This window comes from Phaenicophaeus curvirostris, chromosome 11, assembly GCF_032191515.1.
Source record: "Phaenicophaeus curvirostris isolate KB17595 chromosome 11, BPBGC_Pcur_1.0, whole genome shotgun sequence".
Lineage (NCBI taxonomy): Eukaryota > Metazoa > Chordata > Aves > Cuculiformes > Cuculidae > Phaenicophaeus > Phaenicophaeus curvirostris.
The window spans coordinates 2,501,654-2,522,401 of NC_091402.1; the positions used below are offsets into that span (position 1 = coordinate 2,501,654).

At 44.2% G+C, this 20,748-nt stretch overlaps 1 protein-coding gene across 1 annotated transcript in view; it reads left to right on the top strand.

Annotated features, from left to right (window-relative positions):
- The window catches only part of WNT7A (Wnt family member 7A), a 43,703-nt gene extending 27,758 nt beyond the window's left edge, over positions 1–15,945 (top strand). The window contains exon 4 of the mRNA XM_069865693.1: positions 11,484–15,945. Coding sequence (XP_069721794.1) covers positions 11,484–11,963 — 480 coding nt within the window. The 3' untranslated portion in view covers positions 11,964–15,945. The remainder of the gene's footprint in view (positions 1–11,483) is intronic.
- Positions 15,946–20,748: the final 4,803 nt, after the last annotated feature.

A 20,748-nucleotide genomic window follows, 5' to 3' on the forward strand; every position in this document is an offset into this window, starting at 1 on the left:
ACTCATCCGTAAGTAGTAAACAGGCTGATATATTAACAAAAAGCAGCAGCTATGCCTGGTCTCGAAGGTGAGCTGACCAAGGGGAATTATGTCCATCAATACGGTGATAAATGTTACAGGACCTGGAAGGCGGATTTCTGTTAGTATGAGATTGCTCACCTATAAGACAAAAAATTTACCTGTTAGAGTGAAAAAGAGAAATGCAGGTTAGCAAGACAGTGAGGCAGAGAGGTTTGCTTAGCCTGCGCTGGCATTATAAATTAGGAAATTCCACTTTCTCCTGTACGGGAGGAAATTTTCATTGACAAGAGGCCAGAAGATCCTTGTTAAAATTCTTGGCCTGGATACGGGCGTGCTGATCTTGGCAGCTGCTCGGCTGCAGAGATGGGCTCTGCTGGTAGGATTATGTCTCTGATAAGGGGAAGCTATTGGAAAACATGGATCTATTGTCTCAACTGCAACCAGAGGAGGAAAAAGCTGATGTGAAAACCTTAATTCGAAAGTTGTCTTTGTGGAATAATTATTCTCACAAGAGTATTATAATTAATACCATAATTGTGACTTTATGATAAAGTGAATGATTTGCAGTGTAAACACAAAGCGTGTAGAAGTGCAGTCACAAAACATATGTTGTGATCAAGTTCCTGCCTTATGAGAACTGAAATAATTGTGTGTTGATTAGTGTGAGGAGTTACGGGGAATTTCTCTTAGTGACAAGAATAGCTATCACTTGCCTGTACAGCTGCCACTTGATGTGCCAGCATGGTGACATCCCACCCAGGGGACAACCCTCCCTGGCAATGGGCTTGATGCCTCTGCCCCAGTCTAGGTTTGTTATCTCCACAAAATAGCAGGGCTGAAGGGAATGAAGTGAGTTTGAGGTGGCTCAGGTGCTCTTCGCTGCTTAATGAATGGTAGGTAGGCAGAGCAGACAACAGGGACATCTCCAGCATCTTCTACCAAGCTGTGAAAAGTATGTTGGGTATTAGGATTCAAGCTTAAAGATGTTGCTCTGTGAATTAAATGTGAAGATACCTGGTGCTTCTTTCTAGACAAAAGGGGTTAATGAAGAAGTTAAGCTGACAAATACTCTGCTTTTATAAAGGCAGGAGAACTAACGTAGAAGTGCTTTGAAATCACCTGAAAAGCTTGATAGAAAGGGAAAACATCCTAAAAATGCTCTCTTGGAGAACTGAAATTGTTATAAATCTAGTATGAGAAATGTTCAGTATGAGAAATATGCCTTGCATACAATTATTTGCTGAGTACCTAAGGGTTAACTCACATAGCAGGGTGTGCACCTAAATGAACCTATAATTAACTGTGTGTGGCTATTGGCTAAACATGTTTGGAAGCAATATGAAGTGATATTATTTTGCAACTAGTACTCCTGCCAGTACCTGGCTTTATTAGTTTAGCACAAGAGGTGTTTTCTGATGAGTTGTCTGGAACAAGTAAGACCATTCCTTTGGTTTCTATCACTCTCTGGAAACTTCTCTCTTGACAACTTAAGCATTTGTCAAAACGCTCTACCTGGTTGCTTCCAGTTCTTTGCTATTCGATGCCAGCACCGCTTCATTCGAGTGCTTCCTTACCAGTGAGGAAAGTTACACGGAAGATGAAGTTTGGTGGGAATGGGTCAACCCTGCACCATTTCTCTCTCTGTGTACATTAGCTGTGACAAGGGTGAATTCTAGTTGTGTCATTTCCTGTTTTCCCCATTTTCTTAATGCAAAGAATAACTCTGGCCCAAGGTGATGGTCAGCAGTGACATCCCTGCCTGGATCATAGAACCATGGAATGGTTTGGGTTGAAAGGGACCTCAAAGCCCATCCAGTTCCACCCCCCTGCCATGGGCAGGGACACCTCCCACTGGATCAGGTTGCTCCAAGCCCCATCCAACCTGGCCTTGAGCACCTCCAAGGAATAACCCCCAAGATTTTTAACTCATTGTGCTCCTAAACTGAGGATCATCAGTAAGTTTTAGCACATTGTCTGGGAGTAATTCCAATTTCTTCAGAAATAGCACACTAAAACATAACCTGTAAGCAAAACCCCCTGCTTCATCCTACGTTTTACCTTGAGGCAACAACATTTAGAATCCTGGAGTATGGATGAAGATCACTGTCCCAAAATCAACACACTGGACATAGGATGCCAGGAGAATTCTGTTAACTTTGAAGACACCCAGGTCAGCAGACACCAGTCAGTTAAGATTTCATTGATGTCATTAACTCTGATCCCTATATTGACTGCTGGACTGAGCTCCTCGACTGAAGTAGTGATCAGGGAAAATTACATTCTTAACAATGATGATCATTACGGCAAAACAGCAACCGGTTCAAGGCCAGGTTGGATGGGACTTTGAGGCACCTGATTCAGTGGGAGGTGTCCCTGCCCATGGCAGGGTATGGAACTGGATGGGCTTCAATTTCCCTTCCAACCCAAACCATTCCATAATGATTCTGTGAAAGTACCACATAGGTCACTGTTTTAGTGAGGGCTGGTTTAGAAATATCAGTATTTTGGAGCAACTTTTAACTTGTGACCAGAATATATGAAGGGTAGATATGACCTAAGAAGAATTGTTCCGTTGGTGACATGTCCAAATCCAGAAAAAACACTGTCTCATTTTCTTTGTAACTTGTCTTAGTGTCAGGGAACACCATGCTGTTTCTTTGTTTCCAAACTCCTTGACCATGCTCTTTTATTCACTTCTGGCATGGACACGCGATCCAGTATCTTTTTGGAGAGGAAGACGTGTACTGTAGAAAACTTATGTCGTGATAAGAAGGCAAACTAGATAATATAACCAACAACTCTGTCTGCAATTCTGTAACACCATCCTCCTTTCCAGTCTATTTCAGCTTCATTTTACAAAGTGCCCAGGTAGGCGAGACAAGAAGACTATTCAGTATTTCGCAAGCTAAAATCCATCATAGCCCCAGTGTCAGTTTTGCTTGGACAGCAGCAAATAATGATCCTAGACAAATTTTTCCTTAATCTTACAATCCCAGTTCAGTAGGGGCTAGGAAATCAAACTTTTGCTTAGAAAAATACAGAATACAAAATAATATGGTAAACCTCTAAGGAAATTCAACTATATTCCAACAAGAGAAACCAGAGTTTTTTTCAGAACTATTTTTTCCAAGTTCCTTTTCATGACTGATCTTTAAACTTCCTACATGATGACACTTACTTGGCTCCGTGCTGATCCAGTCTAATCTAGGTGATAATGGGTCTCCCGGGAGTTATTTTTTAAAAACAAGGAGTTTATCAAACACGTTGGCAGTTAAGTTTTCAAATTATTTCCATTTCTGCTGTTAAAATATTTCCCTTGCTTTTAAATAGAAAAATCCACAAAACCGAAGTGCAAGTCAGACCATGCTTGCAAGCAAATGTACCAAGAACCCATCACAACAGTAACTCCTCAACAAGCTGTCAAGTACTGGGCTTTTGTCATTAGCCACCCAGAAGACAGCAAGTCCCACGGCAAGAATCCTTCATCTCCAAATCTATTTGCCAATAGTACAGTAGGAACACACTATCACAGAACCATAGGAAGTCCTGAATTGGAAGGAATCCACAAACATCATTGGGTCTATCTCCTGTCCCTGCACAGGACACCCCAACACTCACACCGTGGGGCTGAGGGCCTTGGCCAAAGGCTTCTGGAATATTGTCAGGCTTGGGGCCATGACTGCTTCCCTGGGAGCTGTTCCAGTGCTCCACCACCCTCTAGGGGAAGAACCTTTTCCTGATGTCCAACTTAATCCCCCCGGCACATCTTCCTGCCATTCCCTCAAGTCCTATCATTGATGGCCAGAGAGAAGAGCTCAGCACCTGCTCCTCCTCCTCCCCTTGTGAGGAAGCTGCTGAACGCAATGAGATCTCCCCTCAATCTCCTCTTCTCCAGGCTGAAGAGACCCAGTGACTTCAGCCACTCCTCACATGCCTCCCCTCTAATCCCTTCCCCAACTCCACGCCCTCCTCTGGAGTCTCTCCAGTAGCTTCAGATCCTTTTTATCCTGTGGTGCCCTGAACTGCCCCCAGCGCTCAAGGTGGGGCTGGATCAGTGTGGAGCAGAGCAGGACAGTCCCCTCTGTCTCCCGGCTGGCGATGCCGTGCTGGATGCACCCCAGGACACAGTTGCCCTCTTGGCTGCCAGGGCACTGCTGGCTTGTGTTCAACTCGCCCTCAAGAAGAACCCCCAGACCCTTTCCCAGGGCTGCTCTCCATCCTTGTGTTGCCCACTCTGTATGGACCCCCAGGGCTGCCACCTATCACTGTTTCCTGATAGAAAACTCCCCTAAGCATTAGTTTGGTAATTCGTGGTTGAGAAAAACTTTTAAAACAGGACTTCCTGCTGATGGGAGGAAGGGTGGGTAAGAAGGTTTTGTGTTTGATATTACACAGAAAAATTTGTCACCAACCACATCCCTAAAGAGTATGCGAAACTCAACCTGAAGCTCACGGTTCCAGCTCGTGAATTAATGGTTTCGATTTACATGTTGATGGCCAGGGAGAGAGAGAGGTGAGGGTGCAGGTACTTTCTCTCTGGGGAAAACTGGAATGTGTTCATGAGAGACGTAAAAAGGCAAGGAATCCCACAGACTGGCTTGCTGTTATCAGATATGGTGGAAAAGGGAGGGGGGAGCGTGAAGAGAATACCTGGCGTGAGACTGGCTCTGAGGAGGCACTGTCTGACGTTGCAGTGTGGATTTCTGCCTGGATCGCTCCTCTCGAGTCTGTATCAGAGTTTGCTGAGCTAATAACATCAGGCATTGCCACATCGTGTTGGAGTTGTTCAGCCTGGAGAAGGGAAGGCTGCAGGAAGACCTTAGAGCACCTTCCAGTGCTGAAAGGGGCTCCAGGAAAGCTGGGGAGGGGCTTTTGATCAGGGAGTGCAGGGTTAGGATGAGGGGGGAATGTTTTTTAGTTGGAAGAGGGGAGATTGAGATGAGATCTTGGGAAGAAATGTTTTGCTGTGAGGGTGGGGAGGCCCTGGCCCAGGTTGCCCAGAGCAGTGGTGGCTGCCCCATCCCTGAAGGTGTTCAAGGCCAGGTTGGATGGGGCTTTGAGCACCTTGACCCTGTGGGAGGTGTCTCTGCCCATCACAGAGGAGTGGAACAGGATGGGCTTTGAGATCCCTTCCAACCCAACCCATTCCATGATTCTATGATCATACCCACTATCTCTAGAAGCAGTATCATGATGAAGATAAATAAAAATTTAAGAACCTTCTTTGAACTTTCAGGGGCTGTGATTAGATTTGAAGTGATGTCAGAGAAAAATATTGAGGAAGGAGCAGCTATTACAGATCCAGACTCTGGGCCGCATACAGAGAATCCACTTCCATGGCTACTTTTGCAAAACTGAGAGGGTTTTGGCAGAAGTTTCTTCTAGGAGTAGCTATGGTGAGGTATGAGGTGTTCTCCTAGATGGATCCCTCAGTGGCAGAAAGCTGAAGTATAATGACACCTAGTTTTATCTCACATAGCAGCCTCTGCAGTTTCAAAATAGGCAGGGCCTTAGGATTTAATTTGAGAAAATCATTATTAGGCTGTGTCAGAATCTGTCTCAGTAAATCATTAATTATTTTTTTTTTTTTTGGAAAGACAGCAATGTCCTTTTTATCTTAAGCCCAACTCTTCTTCAAAAATAACAACTGTAAAAGCATCCTGTGACATTTATTTTCTACTGCTCTTTTTTTTTTCATTCTAGAAATGGTGATAAATTGATTTAGTACACGGCAAGTCAGGAAGGTTATCAGAAGTGTAAGAAAAATATGTAGGAGAAAATATTTTATGCTGCATTCCTCTCTGCTTTTGCTGGCCTTGCTCTCAGTCTTCTGTGTTCATTTGCTACTCTGCACAGTGCTAAGCAGTGAGTGAAGGGCACGAGGTCTTGTGTCCTCAAATTTAAACAATACAACTTGCCCAGGAAAAAAGAATCAGGGAATCGTTAAGGTTGGAAAAGGCCTCTAAAACCATCAGGTCCAACCATCAACATAACACCAATATGCCTCCTAAACCATGTCCTGAAGCACTACATCTATGCATTGCTTGAACCCCTCCAGAGATGGAGACTCCACCACTGCCCTGGGCAGCCTCTGCCTGGGCTTCACCATTGTCAGTAATGAAAGTTTTCCTAATATCAAATCTAAACCTCCTCTGGTGCAACTTGAGGCCATTTCCTCTCATTGTATCACTTGTTACTTGGAAAAAGCACATCTCATTCTGTTTGTGTGTGCTGACAACGGTGCATGAGTACCACACCTGTAATAAAAGACCAACTAATATCTTTTTCTTTACTCTTTCGGTATATTGTGGAAATAGAAGCTGTTCAAGGCCAGGTTGGATGGGGCTCTGAGTAACCTGATCCCATGGGAGGTGTCCCTGCCCATGGCAGGGGAGTGGAACTGGATGGGCTTTGAAGTCCCTTCCAACCCAAACGGTTCTGTGATCTGCCACAAGCTGAAAGAGGCAGTTTTGCATCGTCCATTGGCTTCTCCAGCCCACAGAAATGTTGTGACCACTCTCCAAGCACTGCTCTGTTCTTCTCTGGAGTGAAAAACTCACTCTTATTTTGCCAATAGTTGTGTTTTCTTTGACCTATAGTACAGGTATGTGTGCAAGCACTTGTAGAAGGCAGATATTTCCTGACCCAGGTGATCTGATGTCAGACAAAATTAGGAAAGATTATGGCCTTGGTGGGACAGGAATCAGTGTGTGTTGTCTCACTAATTACCTCTGCTTCATGTGCAGGCTGGAGGCTGAGTTATTTCTCGTGGTGCAGAGGAAGGTCCCTGGCTCTTTGGTATTGGCAGTGGATTGATTGCAAGGCAGGATTTAGTTTCTATGGAAAGTCCAGTTGGTGCAGGAGAACACACTGGAGGTGCAGTGGTCACTGAATTTCATAGAATAATAGAACCACTAGTTTGGAAAAGACCTTAGAGATCATCAGCTCCAACCATAACTGTCGACTACTAAATCATGTCACCAAGCACCTCATCTACCCACTTTTTAAACATCTCAATCACCTCCCTGGGCAGCCATTCCAGTGCCTGAAAACCCTTTTTGTGTCCAATCTAAACTTCCCCTGATGCAGCTTGAGGCCACTCCCTCTTGTTCTATCACCTGTTACTTGGGAGAAGAGGCCAACACTCACCTCTCTGCAATCTCCTTTTAGGTTGTTGTAGGGAGCAAATAAGGTCTCCCTTCAGCCTCTTTTTCTCTAGGTTAAAGAACACCCACTCCCTCAGATGCTCCTCATAAGACTTGTTCTCCAGCTCCTTCACCAGCTCTGCTGCTCTTCTCTGGACATGCTCCAGGACCTCAACGTCTTTCTTGTAGCAAGGAGCCCAGAACTGAACACAGGATTTGAGGTGCAGCCTCACCAGTGCAGAGTATGGGGGGAGAATCACCTCCCTGGTCTTGCTGGCCACACTGTTTCTGATACAAGACAAGATGCTGTTGGCCTTCTTGGCCACCTGAGCATACTGCTGGCTCATGACTTTGTGCTGGAAGTCCTTCAGGACAGCTGTGGCGTCGAATGCTTTACTTTTCTCGTGCCCACATTCACGGCTGCACAGTACCTGACCCCACGCAGGAGGGCACGTGGGGTCCCAGGCTGCCCTGGCAGATGTGTTTGGGATGTCAGTTGCCTGCAGAGGATGGAAACGTGGGGAGGCACAGAGAACGTTGACTTGGGAACAGAGACTTTGAGCTGAGAAAACCCACTGCCTGAGGATGACCAGCCACACAGCAGCCTCTCTGTTTGCCTAGACCCAAGCACCCGCAGCACCCATCCCAACATGCAAGATGCTTGCCTCCTGTGCTCACCACTCAACAAGTGCGATGAGAATCTGGAGGGTTCACCAGTAAACCTGTCTACCAAAAAAATGAGAACAACAAATGTGACACAGCATTAGAAGACAAAATTCCTCCTCATCCATCAACCTTCTCCTGTTCCTCGTCAAGTATTTTTGGTTGCCTATGAAGGATCCCTAGTAATTGGGCTCAACAAGTTAATGCTCAAACCTCTCACATTCAGACACAACTAGACCTTTTTATCCTAACCGGTCGCACCTAGCCTTAGCTGAGACCAGAAAACCAGAAGCTTGTTCTGGTTGGCATTGTGTCACGTGGAGCCCGAAACCAGCACGTGACACAAGGCCACATGGTTCCGCTCCAGCCACTTGCTCTGCTCTTTCCAGTGGAACCTCTCATTCTCTCCAAGACCTCAGGCTGTAAATGGGATGTTAATGAAATAAACCAAAAGACAATTCAGGCTATTTAACTCCACTTCAGGGAATAAAGCCCAACCTGGATAGATGACACTAATCCGTGACGTATTTTGTATGAATGTTTCAAGTCAATTTGGTGGATCCTGATGGAGGGCGACTTAGGAATATTTTGTTGCAAGTTTGAACATCATACCAGGACGCAAGACTTGACCAAGAGCAGTCATTGAATTAGGGCTGAGAAATGCATCCCTGGCTAGTGTCAAATTGAAAAAAGAGAGTTTTTAAAAGGTACAAAAGAGGCTAAAAGAATTTATGTTATTTTTCCGGTTTCTGTGCTCTAACTCCTTTTCCCTCTCCTCATCTGTCTTCTAAGTGTTCTACCTTATGAATGAGTGAGCAATGGAAGAAGTATGCAGTGGCTGAGAGAGAAACTCGAGATAACAAGATAATGCAAAACGTAAGCCAAAGCTTGAGCAGAACTGCAAGTTAAGATGTAGACCTGAATATGGCTTTCTCATGCCTGAGTTTCAGGGCAGTCATTAGGTAGTTTGCGTGAAAATCTGATTTAAAAACAGTAGCACAGAATGGGACCCAATATACGCTAAATTCACATCTGCCAAAATTGTGGACCTATGCTTCCTAGGGGTTTTCACGCTGCAGTCAGACTACACGTGGTGACACTTCAGTCACAGGTTAAAATGGAAAAGGAGTTATTTAAATACCTTTGCAAGCCCCGTCTTCATTGAAAAGGGGCAGAGGAAGAGCAATGGGTAAAGAAGCAGCTACAAACTCTCCTAAGGTTAGGCAATAGCAATTCCTGTGTCTGGCTGACATGGGAACAGCCTCAAGACCCAAAGGTATGGGGATAAGAAGTGACTACATGCAGTCTTTAAATGACTTTCAAGGCTGCCAAGGACAGGACAGAGCTACACTTGCCAGTGCTACTGCGCTGCTTACACTCTGCTGACTGCGCAGCCGAACATGTGCTCTTTGTCCTTTCCACACTCAATTCACACTGAAATTTAAGACTCGAAGACCCAGCACATATGTCCAGCCTTCCCCTTGGCTCCTTCATGGGTGGCTGCTGTGCACGACAGCTCCTGGGGATGGTGTCTGTGTGGTACATTTTCCAAACATCTGGAACTGGTAGGAGGAAGCTATAACAAAGGGTTAATTCAAATTTCCATATCACTGATCTCGTTCCAGCCTTCTAGTTTGCCCGGGTTTGGTGCTGCACGCATCAACTGGGGGTTCGCAGGGGAGAAATTATGTGGCCGCTCCCCTGGACCCAGATAATCCCTCTGGCTGGGCTTCCCAGTGCTGCTATCTGCCAGGCTAGGCAGAGTTTAATCATCAGAATTATCCTGTTCTCTTTCAAGCAAAGACCAGGAGGAAATTAATTGCTGGAATCAGGTATGTGTTCTAGCATTAACCCAATGTAGCTGCTCAGTGAGGGCAGTTATAGGGCTCAGGACTTTAGGGACTCAGCTGGTCTCCAGTTTTGTTTGGCAAAGAGTGGTTTGGTAAACAAACAGCAGGAGCAAGAAGACACAAGGATAAAGTTTCAAGAGGTGGGAAGGCTGAAGGGAACATGAAGCTTGCTTTCCTCAGAAGAAAAGTGGTGACAGCTCAGCCATATGTACGAGCAATCCCTACAAAGAAAAGAACATGAGACAAGGTGGAACAAGTCATGCTGTTGAGGTGTTGGAGATGCTTTTGAAGTATGAAGGAGGGAAAAATAATTTAACAGGAATTGATGACAAAACTCTTACTCTTTATGGTCTAAGATAGACCTAGTTTTCTAGCAAAGTAGCTGCGGCATTTTGCATGCTCCGTTATCAACATGAGAGAAGGCAAAATATCCTGAAACCCTCCAGAAAGTGTGAAGAACATAAGACTATGGTACATCAAAATCATACTTAGATTTCCAAATTGGAGCATGATTTTGCAACATTTAGAATGGATGATGCTTGTATGAATAAATGATCACCTGCTCCGGACTGTTGATTAACATGAGACCAACAAGAGCATCAATAGAGTTTATCTGCTTGTTCACATCTTAAAGGAGGCCCCTAGGAAGTCTGGGGAGGGGCTCTTGATCAGAGAGGGCAGGGACAGGATGAGTGGAATGGTTTTCAGCTGATAAAGAGGAGATTGAGATGAGATCTTAGGGAGAAACGTTTTGCTGTGAGGGTGGGGAGGCCCTGGCCCAGGGTGCCCAGGGAAGCTGTGGCTGTCCCACCCCTGGAGGTGTTCAAAGCCAGGTTGGATGGGGCTTGGAGCCCCTGATCCAGTGGGAGGTGTCCCTGCCCGTGGCAGGAGTTGGAACTGAATGTGCTTTGAGATCCCTTCTAACCCAAATCATTCCATGATTCTATGATTTTATCTTGCACCAGCTTATGTTGTTTTCAGGTGCAAGAACTGAAATGCCGTTTGTGTTTTAACTTCTCTTTACAAAAGTCATGTTCTAGTACCTATTCTTCAACCTTCAAAGCATTCTAATGTTCCTAATTTCACTGCTATATACCAAGAAATTGAACCAAGGGAAAAATCTGAAGCACTGTATAGTCATACTGCAAATGAAAGTGAAGAGAAGCTGTGGTTAAGGAGGGTCTCATTTTACTTGTGGTCCGTGGGCTATGAAATCAGGGAAAGTTATCTTCTCTGCTTAACTCAAAAGGCAAATGAGGCATTAGCTCTGCAGGTGGAACTCAGATGACACTGGTAAGCATTTTCTACTGGGGACAACAGCATCCAGAGAAGGGCAATAGAGCTGGGAAGGGGCTGGAGAACGAGTCTTATGAGGAGTGGCTGAGAGAGCTGTGGATGTTTAGCCTGGAGAAGAGGAGGCTGAGGTGTGGCCTCATCCCCTTCTGTATCTCCCTGGAAGGAGGTTGTGGTGAGGTGGGTCCTGGGCTCTTCTCCCAAGGGCAAGTGATTGGACGAGAGGAAATGTCCTCAAGTTGTGCCAGGGGAGGTTTAGGTTGAATATTAGGAAAAATATCTTTACTGAAAGAGTGGTGAAGCCCTGGCAGAGGCTGCCCAGGGCCGTGGTGGAGTCTCCATCCCTGAAGGGGTTCAAAAATCTTGTATATGTTGCACTTCATGGTTTTGTAGGTATGGTGGCGCTAGGCTGATAGTTGGACTGGATGATCTTAGAGGACTTTTCCAACCTTAATGGTTCTTTGACTCTATGATTGTATTAATGCATCATTCTCTGTTCTTCCAAATGCAGATTCTAGAAGAAAATATGAAGTTAGAGTGCAAGTGCCATGGGGTCTCGGGATCCTGTACCACTAAAACATGCTGGACAACCCTGCCTAAATTCCGGGAGCTGGGATACATCCTTAAGGACAAATACAATGAAGCTGTTCAAGTTGAACCAGTGAGAGCGAGTCGTAACAAGCGTCCCACCTTCCTCAAAATAAAGAAGCCCCTTTCCTATCGCAAACCCATGGACACAGACTTAGTGTACATAGAAAAATCTCCCAATTATTGTGAAGAAGACCCCGTCACTGGCAGCGTGGGAACACAGGGGAGAATGTGCAACAAGACAGCCCAGCAGTCCAACGGCTGTGATCTGATGTGCTGCGGTCGTGGGTACAACACGCATCAGTACTCGAGAGTGTGGCAGTGCAACTGCAAGTTTCATTGGTGCTGCTATGTTAAATGTAACACGTGCAGTGAGAGAACAGAAGTTTATACCTGTAAGTGACCATGGGGCTGGACAGGCCACCGTGGCCCTGGCCAGGGATCCGTTTGCACATGCACTCTACACACCTACACCAGACTGTAGGAAAGACCTGCTCTCCCCAGAAGAAAGGGTGAACAGAGCCCTCTCTTTTCTTCTCGTGTTTCATTGCTTATGTGGGTACATATTTCAGACTCTTATGAAAGTCAACTGAGAAACGAAAACCAACCAACCCCACCTTGAGCCATGTGACACACAAGACGGAGAGAAAAAGGTTGTCTTGGCTACTCTGTGCCTCTAACGCAAGAAGCGTTGACTGCCTTGTGAAGAGACACCAGTCAGACAAGTGTCTGAGCGTGGCGACTCTTGGACTCAATAAACGGTGGTCAAAAACTTCAGTGTACACGGAGCAGGGAGGGGTAGGGGAGAAATCCTCAAGGAAGGGCTTTGCATGGCATGGGACGGACAGTGACCCATCGTGGATTGCCCACGTGAGTGTGTGGATGACACAGACTTAGGCTTCTACACTTGTGAAAATCTTCTGCTGGTCTTGCCCACCTTTCCACTTCTACGGCGAGTAGAACTGTTGGCATTTTCTGTAGACAGTGCTTTATCTGCCTATTGTGTGTGTGTGTGTGTGTGCGCTGCAGATTTTAGCACAGGGATTTGGGACAGTTTGGCATAATAATAGCAATATTTAACAATTTATTCAGATAAAACTAATATTAATTTATTTAATTAAAAAGAACTCTACCAACACTTTGGGAACTATTCTGCAATCCAAGTAGATAGCTGGCTTTCGTTGTGGAATAATTTTGTAGGAACAGCAAGGACAAACTAGAGCTGTGTATATTATTCTTACCTAGGACGTTTCTATTAGTTGGACTCGCAGGATCTGTTCTACAGTACTGGATGGTTAAAGACAAAAGCTAGCATCTTTATATATATGTACATACACGAACACACACTGCTGGGTTTGGTTTTGGTGTTTTGTTTGTTTGTTTTACTCCTGTTTGCTGCTAGTTGTCTGGAACAAAAGTCAAGCGGTAGGGGTTACAAATCTTTACCAGTTTTGTTGTTTTTCTTCAATTAAAGAAAGAAACATTAATAAAATCCTGTTTGGAATATGCCTAAAAATAAGAAAATCCAGACAAACTTTCATCTTTTGGAAAAAATCAACCATAGGATAAGAGAGTATATTTTGTAAGAGACTATTTTTATATAAATATTTTATTTATACTACGTCTGCTTGTTCAACCTGTCCTTTTTCGCAAAACAGGCATACAATTTGTAATTCTTGGGCTATTTAACAGAGAAAGGGTAATTAGTTTGTGGACACAACAGCAGCAAGCTGGGTACATTCAGCTGCAGTTGGTGGCTGGGTCAGAAAGGAGGATGAGCTTTCCCTCCGGATGTGTGCGCAAACCCGCGACTCAATCTGCAGAACACGCAAAACAAGAACAGGGGATGTAGCATCAGGTTTTGTCACATGGCTTGAGTTCACGATTGGTGTTAACTGGATGCTCATTTATCCCATTCAGGGAAAAAAAACAATCCGAATTAGCTTCCCACATGCGTCAGTCATTAAACTGTGCTGTTATGACTAGCAAATGTGCTGTGTGTGCTGTCGGTTAAACCCCTCTATTGTGGTACTGTCAAATTGGATTTTAATCAGTGGAAGACTGTAGACTATGACTGTAAAAACTAGCACGACACACATCGTCTGATTCTCAGAGAGAGGATACAAAGCTTACTTTTCTGTCCAGCTCTTTTAGGCATTTACATTCTTCTTTCCCCCTCAAAAGGCCAGAGAGATCAAAAATCCAGAAAAACCTCCAGGCAAATTTAACGACTGCTCACTTGTTTTTCAGAGCCCACCTAAGCCATTTTGCATTCCCTTTATGGGATTTGCTTTTTAGCACCACTAATTCCTTCAGATATTTGAGTGGTAAATAGTTCTCTGGTTTTAGACCATTCTGTACCTCCTGCTTGACTCTTTTGTGACTGATAGCAAAAAAAATTATCCAATTTCTATGTGATTTTTCATTGAGTAAGAAACCTGGCCCAGCGCTATTGATGATACTGAGTGTTCTGGGATAGAGCAGGTTCTTCCTTACTTGCTGCTACAGGATCTGATGCCTTTAATAAGGCCAAGAGAGGCAGCAGTGAAGGAACCAAACCACTGAGTCCTGAGGATAACAGCGAGCGTTACAAGGAGTAGAGGGTACAGATCTATCTCGTGGCCATTGACCTAAGGCAAAGCTCCTACCTAAGACTGCAAAACCAGAAAAAGTAAACAGAAATATCACCAAAAACACGGCCAAGTCTCACTGTAACAACCTAAACTTTTAGAGCTTGTCAGAATGTAGCATGGTGGTATCTTTACCTCTCCTTTACCTCCCTGGTATCTATGTAAGAACACAAGCCCGTGCAGTGCCTGATCCTAGCAATGTAGAATTTTAGTCATAGAATCGTTAAGGTTGGAAAAGACCTCTAAGCTCATCTAGTACAACCATCAACACAACACCACCGTGCCCACTAAATCATGTCCTGAAGCACCACATCTACATGTTTTTTGAAGCCCTCCAGGGATGGGATGGTTAAATATACAACTTGTTTGCAGCCCTGCCACTTAACACGAAAGAGAACTTTGGTGCAATGCAGACACCAGCATGGGATATCAAAACAAAATGATTGACACAATTTACTTTACAAACATATGACTTGCCAATATAAAATGATATAAGAGCGGTTTTGGGGGATAATTGAGTCACTGCTTTTACTTCTAAATTCCACAAATCAAGAATTGATAAGACATAAAATGCAAGTACACACAGTCTGGATGTTAATTCCAACACTGCGTTATGGTTAAATAATTCAGATCTAACATCTCATCTTGGAATCTCTCCCTCCTCCAGTTTGTATTGGTTTTTTACTTAGTTGATACCACACCATAGTCAGTGGATACTGTATTCTAGTCAAAAGTGTGTTTTCATCACCAATTAGAGTTACCTTACAAATTATTACTTTTGCTGCGTGATTTTGCCATAGAAAATAATCTGTAAACCTCCTGCTTCCTGTGTATTTCAGTACGCAGCGATGTACAATGTACAGCCAGCACACTTGCTATTGAAGGACAAGTGTCTTCCAACAGTTTTATTCACAGTAATAAAGAACTAGATGCACAATGAGATGAATTTGGTACACATTTTCCCTACATTGTACAACATCGCTGATGATGGGTGCATTAATTAGAGCAAATGTCAATTCAGTAACTGGAATAACAGTTTGGGAATTATGAATTAAAGAGCAAGGAAAACCAAGCGCTGCCCTCAACTAGAAAGTATTTGGAAATTTGACTGTGTCATCTCAGACAGGAGAAATCTGGCCCATCAGGATCTGCCATGAGTCTGGAGTGAATTGGTGGCTCATAAATGGGCTTGAATGGCATGAAGAATAAACAGAAGAAGACAAGAGATTTACGATTTTGTAGATATTCCTCCCCCAGACAACAGTTTGTTCTTTGTCCTCGGGGAGAGAAAAGCTCTGTTTTGACTTGGCGAAGAACCACACAATGGGAAAGAAATGCACACAACAGCAGAAAACAGCTCTCAAAGGAAAGTACAGCTCCTCGTCTCTTCTAACCCAGAGAAGTGCTGGATTGCTGTCTGCATTAATGACCAAGCTGAGGCTTTCGAAGGAAACACGCTGAAGAAGTAGGAAGAGTACGATGAGCAGGAAGAGGAATTGGGAAGCTCACCTCCTCCTCATTTCATAGTAGAACCCTGATTCCTGAAAATGAAGCAGTTCTGCCTTGGGATTCCTAAGCAAGTTTTCAGGATTTTACCTCTCAGTCTTCGAAAAGGACAACTAACCTGGATACAGTCTGCTTGAATACTCAAAGTTCCTACACAAAATATGAATTGGTCAATTAATAAGTTTTCTTTGCCATGTATGCACAAACCTAATGGAGATATGTCTTTCAACAGTGATAATTAAACTGAAAACATCCTTAAAATGTACTCTTACGTGGCTTATTGGGTGAAGTTATTATAAGGGTACACAGCTACCTTGAAAACGAAAACAATGAACATGTACCATATCAGAATCATAGAATCACAGAATTATTTGAGTTGGAACAGTCCTCAAAGCCCATCCAGTTCCACCCCCTGCCATGGGCAGGGACACCTCCCTCTGGATCAGGGCTCCAAGCCCCATCCAGCTTGGCCTTGAACACCTCCAGGGATGGGGCAGCCACCACTGCTCTGGGCAACATGGGCCAGGGCCTCCCCACCCTCACAGCGAAACATTTCTTCTTATGATCTTAGGCTCCCTGGTTTCAGCTGAAAATCATTCCCCCTCATCCTGTCCCCTCACTCAAGAGCCCCTCCCCAGCGTTCCTGGAGCCCCTTTCAGTTCTGGAAGCTACTCTAAGGTCTCCCTGGAGACTTATCTTCTCCAGGCACCCTAACTCTCTCAGCCTGGCCTCACGTGGGAGGTGCCCATGGATCATCCCCATGGCCTCCTCTGGCCTCACCCCAAAAGCTCCATGTCCCTCCTCTGCTGAGGATTCCAGAACTGAACACAGGCACTTACACAAGGCTCTTAACAAACTGGTTTGTGGATTACACAACTGTTTTTAAATGACCACACTTAAAAATCAATTTGTTGAATACGGCAAGACCGCAGACTGCAGTCAGGATGCACATATTCAAATCATCATTCAGTATTTCTGAACACATTTTTACACTTATCATTACAAGAGGTATCCAGAAATATGCACTGTGAATTTCCAAAATGAGTGTATTAACTAATCCTGATCCCAACTTCTAACCCAAAGATTTGAATGAACAAGAAACTCTCCAACTGTGTTCGTGGTAAAAGGCCTAAACTGCAAACTCAACGACTGACCTGCCTAGACAGGGCTGGCCAAAGTCCACAGATACCATTGCTGTCAACCAACAGTTGTACAGTCTGAGTCAGGTTTGAATGTTCCAAAACTGTTCAAAACTCAAAAATACAGGAAGTTTATCACACAGCAGAACTTTAGATGATGGAGCTCATCTAGATCCCAAAACATTCTCCCTTAATTCACAGTTATCTTGGATAGCTGTCACCGTGGCAAGTGACCTCATTTTCTAACTCAATTTATGTTCTTCTGGTCAAAATCATAACAATCATACCTCAAAGGTAGGTATTTTAATCTTGAAAAGAATTAAGGGAATCCTTCCTCTGGAAACAAAAAATTAATACCATATGATTAAGTCAAAATGATGATGATTTGTACTTGGATCTAAAGGACTGCAGGTGTTTGAAGTATACCAGAACTTTGTGATTCTCTTGTCCAGAGGTGATGCTGTAAAACCCCAAAAGCCTCTTTTGATGCTTTGAAGCTTTATGAAATTACTGATTTTTCCATTTTATTGTTATTAGATAATCATAGAATCATAGAATGGTTTGGGTTGGAAAGGAACTCGAAGCCCATCCAGTCCAACACCCTGCCATGGGTAGGGACACCTTCCACTGGATCAGGTTACTCCAAGCCCCATCCAACCTGGCCTTGAACACTCACGGGAGAACATTTCTTCCTAAGATCTCATCTCCACCTCCCCTCTTTCGGCTGAAAATCGGTCCCCTTCATCCTATCCCTGCACTCCCTGATCAAGAGCCCCTCCCCAGCTCACTTATAGACAGTTATTGGCTAATGAATTATTTTTCTCTGACCATACTAAAAAGCAGCCTGATGTAGTTTGATGGAAATTCTTTTTCTTCAAGATACTATTGCCATCATTTGGAGAATCTTTACTGTCCACAACTGAGAACCCCATCCCTGGAGGGGTTCAAGGCCAGGCTGGATGGGGCTTGGAGCCCCTGATCCAGTGGGAGGTGTCCCTGCCCATGGCAGGGGTGGGAGTGGATGGGCTTGGAGGTCCCTTCCAACCCAAACCGCTCTGTGATTCCGTGAAGAACTAGTCAAACTAGGAGACATATAAGGAAAGCTGAAAGATGGCCTGTTACAGATAGGGCAAAGCCCAGAAAAGCTTTCGAAAATAGAGGAAAAATCACCTAAGGAGGAAACAGCCTGAAAACCACAATGCATGGAAGGCAAACTACTGAGTCCTCCAATCAACACAGAAAGAGCTTGTCTAAATGGACAGATTTTAGCCAAAGCTAAGCCTTCCTGGATGTTACGCAGCTCATAGGGCAATTTCATTTGATCCAAGCCAAATCCAAACATCTATTCCCTTGAATTAGCAGGAAACCTGCTTCATGTTTCTCATGCTTGATTTCTCTCCTAGCACCTTTTCTTTTGCATATGGAAATATGCACTGTGGTCATCACATCTATCTACATAGAACATGTTTTTCAAATGATTTAAATTTGATCTGGACTGTTTGAAACTACAGAGGATATTGAATACCTGGCAAGAAAGAAGCTAATGAAGAAGGTCAGTGAAGACAGAGTACAGGTAGTAGGGTTAGGCCACCATGCTGTCACACAAGACTGGAAGATATATGATTTATTACAAAAAAATCCCACTTTTTCACATATTTTAAGAAAAAAATCAGGATAATTCCTTTTGGCCATCTTTAATGCTGTAGTGCCAAGCTGTACCGATGTCCTGTGCCGAGCCTGGCCTCAGGCAGCCACTCTTATCCCCATAAAGAGACAGGAAATTAGGACACAGATTTGTGCCCAGTGGGCACAAACGAAGCCAGTGAAAGACATAGGGCCCCGATTTCTCAGCTTTTGCCCTCCTGTTTTAAGGAGCTCGAGCAATGACTGATTTGCCTCCATTTATAAAACACATGTCCAGATTTTAGTGTTTTGGAAATGCATTCGGGTTGCTTATAGCTGAAGTGAGGAGGCTCCTTCTTCTCAGCCTCATTAAATGCTGAGCACATGGCGAGGAACACAACCTCCACATTAAGTATGAGTCACGCATCAGGGAGATGGTGGAAACTTGGGCTCATGTTTTGTCTTCTAAGTCAAATAATTAAGAAAGATGTGAGGCAAAGGCGGTAGCAAAGAGTAAACTTTCTAAATCAGAAGATGTGAAAGCAGTTCCATGGGGCACAACCTGAAACTCAGTGCAAGGGCTCAGGGTCTCCAGAAAGCAGGGACAAGTTGCTGTGATGCTTCATCACTGGAAACGTATTAACTGGTTAACAGATATTCTGACGGGAAGTGTTTAATAGGACAGCACTAAACCAGGCTCTATTTTCTACCACCAAAAGAGGGGGATGCAAGGTGACTCACTCGGGTCAAGGAGTTGTACTGACTAAGTACAAATTGTGAGAGTTAGAATAGAAGCTGGAAGAAAGAAATGGATTAAAGCCTTTCTGAGAAGTTAGAAAGGCAATTTATCTGCTTCTGTCTCTCCTTTTGTACTCGGCTTGGGTACCAGTCAGAATATTTTGATGCTTGCCCATCTTTAGTTGCAAGCCGCATGAGCTGAATTCAGATCAAACAGTAAAGAAACAAACTCTTCCCAGCACATATATTGTGTTTATTTAGGCCACACCAGCTTGGCCAAAAGTGCAAAATCAATCAAAACCTAAAAGGAAACTGGCAAACTGTCAGTGCCTCGGCACATCCTCGCTGTGCTTCCTCCATGAGAAAGGCCACGGTGAGGGGCTAAGAAATTCTTAGCATTCATAATGTAACGTGGGTTTTGTAACAGCGAGATGAGATAAGGTGATGAACAGGCCTTAATTAATGACTACGCACCAGAGTTGTCATCTTGATGACTTGTTTGGGCAGGAGTAGCAGTGGCCGGGTGATAGATTATTCTCCCTTTATCCCACCACAATGACATCTGCTTTATTCACCGATCAGCCACCAGTTGCTACAACAACGCCAGTGTGCTTTAGAAAATGTTGTTGAGCTGCTGAGAGAATCTTGGCTACCCATTAGCAAAATGTTAACTATGCAAAACCAAAGAGCGTTGGGTTTTGTTGGAGGAAAGAAGTCAATGCTCCACGATAAGTAAGAATGTCAAAAAGAATTTACATTCAAAAAGTAGAGAAGGGGTTTAACCCATGATATCACCATGATTCAAAAATCCCCCTGGAATTCATTAGTGAGACATTAGGCCCGAAGAATAGAGAAAATAAATAACGGGCTTTAAAAAGAACGAACAAATACACTTTCCTCTGAGCAGCATTTTAACATGTCCGTTATCCTTTCACTTTTCCTGTTCATTGTCTTAGATTTTTACAAAGTAATCCTTCCTAATAAGGTTTTATTTATTTTTATTTGTTTCTTTCCTTCCCACTTAGCACTTTGAGGAGACACTTGGTGCCGTTAAACCATGCTAGGAAACTCATTTGGCTGCCAGTAAAGTTCCTTGCTCCCATTTCAGTAGGTGAGAGAACCTCACCCTCCAACATATTCCTTAGAAAGCCAATTATAGGAAGATGTTTGCAGGCATTTTTGGGAGGAATAGCTTTGTCCTCCAGCCGAAGAACACGGCGTTGCATTTGAAAGCCAAACAGGCTGAAGAAACAGGAGCAACACTGGGAGCAGGTGAATGGTCCCTCATATAAGTTAACTGTGGATGGCATGGTGAGCAGCTCTGTGGAAGAGGATCGGGGGGTTCTGGTCAATGGGAAGCTAAGAGGGCAACTGTGTCCCGGGGTGCATCCAGCACGGCAGTTCTCTCTGGTGATCAATGACAGGACCCAAGGGAAGAGCAGGAAGATGTGCCAGGGGAGGGTCAGGTAGGATATCAGGATAAGGTTCTTCCCCCAGAGGGTGGTGGAGCACTGGAACAGCTCCCAGGGAAGCAGTCACGGCACCAAGCCTG